Raw genomic sequence first — 6015 nt, 5'->3', positions numbered from 1 at the left:
GCTGGTAACACTCTCTCCCTCCCTCCCTCCCTCCCTCCCTAAGTCAAATTACAAGATTTATGTGGCAGATGCCGTGTGTATCTTGTAATAATTTTCCATATACCAATTAATGTATTCAATAATGGACATAGGTATTGTACAGATGCTAATTAAAGATCCTCTTCAGGCAATAAATAGTCAAGATGCTTTCATAAATATGACCGCAGTTGCAATGAGAAATAAATTGACCAATTTTGGACTTCAATGGAATGAATCGCTATTAGTATTTTCCTTTAACTGAATGCCATAGTTTGCTCGTACGTGAGCCCTAATCTCTCCAGTGAACATATGTCGATGTTATCTTTTATTACTAAGTACAGGGTTCTCTTTAGTGCAATTCTTTGATACAAACACATGGAAACAAAATTTCTGGGAGTGCCATCCTTATTTTACTCGTTTGCAGCTTCCTGGAGCCCATCCCAGGTTGTGATCTTTTCTCTAGGCTTGTTTCTCAGCTGCCCTGCCATCTTTTCCTTGGAATCAATCTTCTCCCAACCACTGAATGGCACAAAATGGACATTCTTCTGTTCTAGGATCTCAACAAGTCCTGTCCTTCCATGCTTCTTCGAATCAGATGGGGCCCTTAACACACCCTTCGTATCATCTTCAAGGATGCTAGCCACCTGGTTGTTAACCCATAAACAGAACAAAATTAAAAAAACTAACAAAATGGCAACCAGCCAATAAATGTAATGAAAACTCTAAATGTGAAACATTTCATCTTCATGATCACAAGGTTCCCGTTCTGTGCCATGAACATGGTAAACTATTCTTCCCCCAACCATTACTAACAAACACTATATGTAAATCTTGGAGGACTTAACATTGGTGGATTCTTGAGATTTTGTCACAGATAAATGTTGATCCAGATGGAATCAAGCTAATTCGTCAAAGTAAGTCAGAAGAGAATAAGAAAAAGCATTCCCATTTAGGCATTTGCATATCTTCTGTCGGAAACTAAATTCCTGCAGTACACACATACGGAATGAAAGATAACACTGGATCAAAGGTACCTACTGTTTCTTCAGCACAGTGTAGGTTTGTCGCAACAATCCCAGTGGGTCCTCTCTTTAACCATCCTACGACATACAGACCTGTTTCCACCGCGGCAGTCTCTGATTCACTGCTCATGACTCGACCTCTCAAGTTTGGCACAACTCCTAAAAAGAATCAAGGATCATCACACAAAAACAACTGCATATGCTCATGATGGATCAAAAAAAAGGAAAGAATATACAAGCTTCCAATTAGCAGAGGGGTAAAGCAATTTTACACACCTCTGATTTTGTCGAAAGGCAAACCTTGTACAGGCAAGGATTTGTAACCAATACTTTTCAAGACCAGACTAAGAAGAACAGAGCATATTAGATGTATATTAGGAACTCTACAATTAAGTAGTCATAAAAACCAGGAAAGCATAATCATGAGTCAAAGCACTTACCCACATTTTAGGTCATCAAACTCACCAGTTCCTACTGCCACCTGCTTCCCAGTTACTTCATCAACTACATAACAAATAAAAATATTTAACAGAAGGCTCAAGAAGAAAATGGTCAAGAAGATTCATTTCTACACCTGCTACACCGGACCTTTTAAAGCTGTCTTCTCAAGTTCAACAGCGCCAACCGTGGAACCATTTTCTGAAGGGATGAACCTGGTAGGTCTCCTGAAAAACACAAAATGAAGCTCCTTTTGGTCATTGCAATTGTTGTCCCTATTTGCACTTGCAGCTTTGGACAGCAACTCATAAACCCTTCTTTGGATTCTACTACTCATCTCCTCCTGCACTCAGATAGCAAGCTTTTCTTCATCAGAAGCAAGATGCAAAGAAAAGAACTAGGTAAAACAATTTACTGGAGTGTTGAAAGCAGAATATTTAATTAGAGAGTGAGAGACACAAGAAACCTTATCACTTATGTGGGTTTAGTATCAGGAAACAATTAGTTTAGACTATTGCAACAAGATCTAATACTAGTAGTTGTACATGGCATGAATTATACGAAGACCATCCTACAGTCAGCACAAGACATCATAAAATGGCCCAAACTGCCACGATGGAGGAAAAACTCCTGAACCTAATTAGCAAGTCTTGATAAAGCCAGGATAGTAAAAAAAGGGACCAGTTACAAAACTCAAAAGAAAACGAAAAGAAAATTACAGGCAGTAATGCACTTTACAGCACAAACCTCATCTGCAGGTGAGGTAGCGAGATCAGCCTCCTTGATGCAAACACGAACATTTTTCAAACCTGCATGGACATGATGTCAAACTTAGAACGGCAACATGGCAATGAGATAGGCTACTACAAAAGTACTGTGTATCAAATACTGCAAGCATTCAAACCATTTCAAAAAATACCTAGAATTTCACGCAGCTCCTTTGCTGTGCAAACTGCCTGTACTGGACCCCGTCGCCCAACCAAGTATACCTTCCTTTACATGCAACATAAATTCAGAACTATGTATATTATGTAATAATCAGTAATATATGGAAGTAAACTAGAAAGTAAAAATTACTGGTTTCAATATTAAATTGAAAAGATACCTTATAGTGCTGCCACATAGAGCATCCAACGCATAATCAGCAATATCTGTAGTAGCCAACTCTGTTTTACAGCGTAAAAGAATGCGGGCAACATCAAGAGCTACATTTCCCTGCAATTAATCATGTTAAGATAACGAATGGTGTCGTATTCATAAAAGCACTTGAAGCAAAATGTAAATGAAATTAAGGATTATGTGCACATAACATTAATAAAATTATAGATCAACTGTCTATCATGGTTACATAAAAGTTGAACTGTGAGTCAGCTCCCTTGGTCACAAGATTATTCTATTTAATTTAAGTGTTAATATGTACAAAGCAAAATCAAAATATACCTGACCAAGGACAACAGCAGATTGTGTGTTTTTCAAATCAGGAGACAAGTCACACATGTCTGGATGTCCATTGTACCACCACACAAACTCTCGAGCTGAATGAATTCCTTTCAGATCCTATAAGGCCATGGTGATACTAGACAAATAATTCCGTCTAAAAATTGAAAAAAAAAATCACAACCACATAGACAATGAAGATGCTAGCATTGTAAACGCCACATGCACCCTGCTGACTGCTTAATACCTAGCTACAGCAATATTTGAGAAAACACCATAAATAGCACTAAGATTACAGTTAAAATGATTTTTCTGAACTGTGGCACACTGATTAACAATTTTAGTCAAAAGCCATACCTCTCCAGGAATACCAAGTGACCTATCACTTTCTGCGCCATAAGCAAGAACTACCTGTTGATCAGTAAATACAATCACAACCAATTACTTATATAAGTTGTGGAAAAACTCGTAACAGGAAAAGGGAAGGAGGCATCCTCATGGGGATCGATATTTGATTCAAGCATAAAACTTACAGCGTGATATATTTCACGAAGCTCTGATAGAGAGACATCCCTTCCCAGTGTTACATTCCCAAAGAATGAACAGCGGCCATTTGCAGCTACACGAGAAAATTGATTTACCACAATCTGTTGGAACGTAGTAGGCTTAAGTTTATGAACAATTTAGGTAGTTCCGTAGGTGTGAAGATTGAAAAGAAAAATACAACCAAATAATGGTAAGGCAGCATTAGCAGGTCCCAAGAGTAGTTAAAATCATTAATTGGCGAAAAAAAGAACTCTGCATTTCACTAATGAAACAGTGTTGCCCTAATCAGATAATCACTACACTAAATGGCTCAAATAATGAAACAAGTGAAGAGATAAGAAATGGATCACCAACTCTAAACCATTCATTTTCACTTCGTTGCAGTTTTGGAAAGATAAACAGGTTGATTGAATCTCAGTTCAAAAATCAGATAACTATGGCAAATGCCCACCTTTGTTTCTGGATGATCTGGAGCCACTCCAGAACGAACGAGCCCAAATGGTGTTGGGAGCCTATCAATGATATCAACTTGTGCTCCTTCATGACCCTTCAGCATCTGCTTAATCCACCAAAGCACCCAATCAACAACGCAGAAAAACAAATAATTGTTAAAAAGGAAATAACTCTGGAGAACAATTGCAACAGAAAGGTCCTAGAGCATTGGACAGCAAACATGACAATAGGAAAATATAGTTCAGTGAAAGTATAGCATTTGGTCATTATTGCTGCAGGTTCCAGCACATTTGATTAAGAAAAAAGGCCTTGCTCAACTAATAATTTCGCCAGAGCACAGGGAATGACTTATTGACATTCGTACAGTGACAAGAACTTGTTGGAATTCATTCAGCACACTTCAAGGATAAAAATATTGAAGAAATTGTTAATAATCGCCTAAGAAACCAATAATCCTGGAGAGATGAGGACGGCCCAAGGCAAGGCCCTGCGAAGCAATCATGAAGATAGGAAATAACATAAGAACGCAGCCAGTGCAATCCGCATACCCGGTCAGCGGTGTAGAACCCTGCGGGGCCGCTGCCGACGACGCAGACGTGGAGCGGCTCTGTCGCGGAGGCGGCGAAGCCCCTCGTCAGGCCCTGGGCAAGCGGCGGCCGCAGACTCACCACCGCGCGGGAGAGGAGCCGCAGACCGCGGGCCATGTCGGGAGCGCCGGGAGTGCTGGCGATCACACCACAGGGAGTCGGATATGGACGCAGGCGGGGCACGGAGCCGGAGACTTGGAGGATCGGCTTCCGGGCGGCGGCGAGGTAGCCCCCACCGATTTCCGCTGTCTCGGCGGCGGCGAGGTGCGGCACTGGGGCGGGGACGGGCTGTGGGCTGTGGCCTTGTGGGAGATCGGGCCTCAAAAACTTTATTCCGGCGGCTTCCAAACGGGGCCTCAGGCCCAATCTCTCTCTCTCTCTCTCTCTCTCTCTCTCCGGGGGCTAGACCGGGCTAATTTTCCCTAGGCTTGATCGATTGGGCCAGACTGTAGTTACCGGGCTTATTTATCTTTTGTGCCCGTTGTCACTCTGACCTCACACTGGAAGGAAAATGTCAAAGCCATGGTATGGTATATCTTCAGTAGCCTTTGGTAGCTTTTCGTCACATCTGTCAGCCAGAGGAACTAAGTGATTTACCTGGAAGAAGATCACATCCGGGTTGTGCTTCTCCACGAGGGCACCGTTGGCCAGCATCCTCTTGCAGAAAAAGACATCCTCCCGCGACCAGACACTGTGCGGCGGCCGCGAGAGAGAGATGCGTGGCGGCCGGGACTCGGGAGAGGTGCGTGCGACACGGCGCGGCGGCGGGGGAAGAAGATGTGCGTGCGGTGCTCTCCTCTCTAGTCCAAATGGATTTGAATTATCCCTTTTTTTCATCCAATAGAATCCAACCCTAATTGATCTAATGCACTGGATATCCGTATCCAGCTTGATCCAAATCCAATAGAATTCATGGGCCAAAATCCAATTGGATTTGGATTTAGCCAATTCATTCCCAGGAGTACAGGAAACCTTAGTAGATATATATACAACAAAAGGAAAAAAGAACATTTTGCTTCATACTCTTCAGATGAAGAAGAATTTGTTTTTCCTCACCATCAAGCACGAGAACGACCTCTTGCAGTTCATTGGTCTTCTAGAGAGGGAGTGAGAACCCAACCAGCCAGGGGCAATGCAGATAGGGAGTCACTGGAGTCGGCTCTACTACCACAACTGGATCCATACAGTGGTCAACAATGTTGTACACTAAATTTTGCAAATTTCATCAAGGTCCAGTGCCGCAGCGGCTCTAGGCAGCTCCACCACTGCAGTTAGCATCATACTAGCACCGGATACATACCCGACAGGTAGTGGTGGCCACCCATACCCACAGTCGCTAGAACTAAATTTTACCCGTCAGGTTACCCTAACCCGCACACGGGTAGGAAAATGCTTCCATACCTGCACCCGCGCGGGTAATTTGTACCCGACATGTAACCTGCACCTGAAAGCATACCCAAGAATTACATATAAATATCAGACATTCACATGAAAAACAAATCATTCCAAACTTC

General features: G+C 42.4%; 1 protein-coding gene across 2 annotated transcripts; it reads right to left on the bottom strand.

The window, feature by feature from the left end:
- Positions 1–231: 231 nt before the first annotated feature.
- On the bottom strand, positions 232–4809 carry LOC120697800 (NADPH:adrenodoxin oxidoreductase, mitochondrial-like). Of its 2 annotated transcripts, none has more exons than XM_039981158.1 (13): positions 4463–4809; positions 3913–4017; positions 3449–3562; positions 3273–3326; positions 2919–3035; positions 2584–2693; positions 2398–2471; positions 2226–2287; positions 1629–1821; positions 1481–1544; positions 1317–1384; positions 1053–1199; positions 232–662 (listed from the first exon to the last, which is right to left on the bottom strand). In XM_039981158.1, exons 1-13 carry the CDS (start codon positions 4616–4618, stop codon positions 655–657), a joined length of 1272 nt encoding a protein of 423 aa, XP_039837092.1. In that variant the 5' UTR covers positions 4619–4809; the 3' UTR covers positions 232–654. The 2 variants fall into 2 exon arrangements, with proteins under 2 accessions (XP_039837092.1, XP_039837084.1); XM_039981150.1 differs by having other exon boundaries at positions 1057–1199; positions 4463–4806.
- Between the last annotated feature and the right edge of the window lie 1206 nt (positions 4810–6015).

This window comes from Panicum virgatum, chromosome 1K, assembly GCF_016808335.1.
Source record: "Panicum virgatum strain AP13 chromosome 1K, P.virgatum_v5, whole genome shotgun sequence".
Lineage (NCBI taxonomy): Eukaryota > Viridiplantae > Streptophyta > Magnoliopsida > Poales > Poaceae > Panicum > Panicum virgatum.
This window is presented reverse-complemented; position numbering and strand designations above follow the sequence as displayed.

What these genes read in the sequence shown, in the direction of transcription:
- LOC120697800 (XM_039981150.1), bottom strand. Translation starts at nt 4,618, where the DNA reads ATGGCCCGCGGTCTGCGGCTCCTCTCCCGCGCGGTGGTGAGTCTGCGG. An exon ending in CTACCTCACCTGCAGATGAG is followed by an intron (nt 1,822 to 2,225) that starts GTTTGTGCTGTA and finishes ATCTGAGTGCAG; the next exon opens with GAGGAGATGAGTAGTAGAAT. An exon ending in TTTGATGACCTAAAATGTGG is followed by an intron (nt 1,385 to 1,480) that starts GTAAGTGCTTTG and finishes TGTTCTTCTTAG; the next exon opens with TCTGGTCTTGAAAAGTATTG.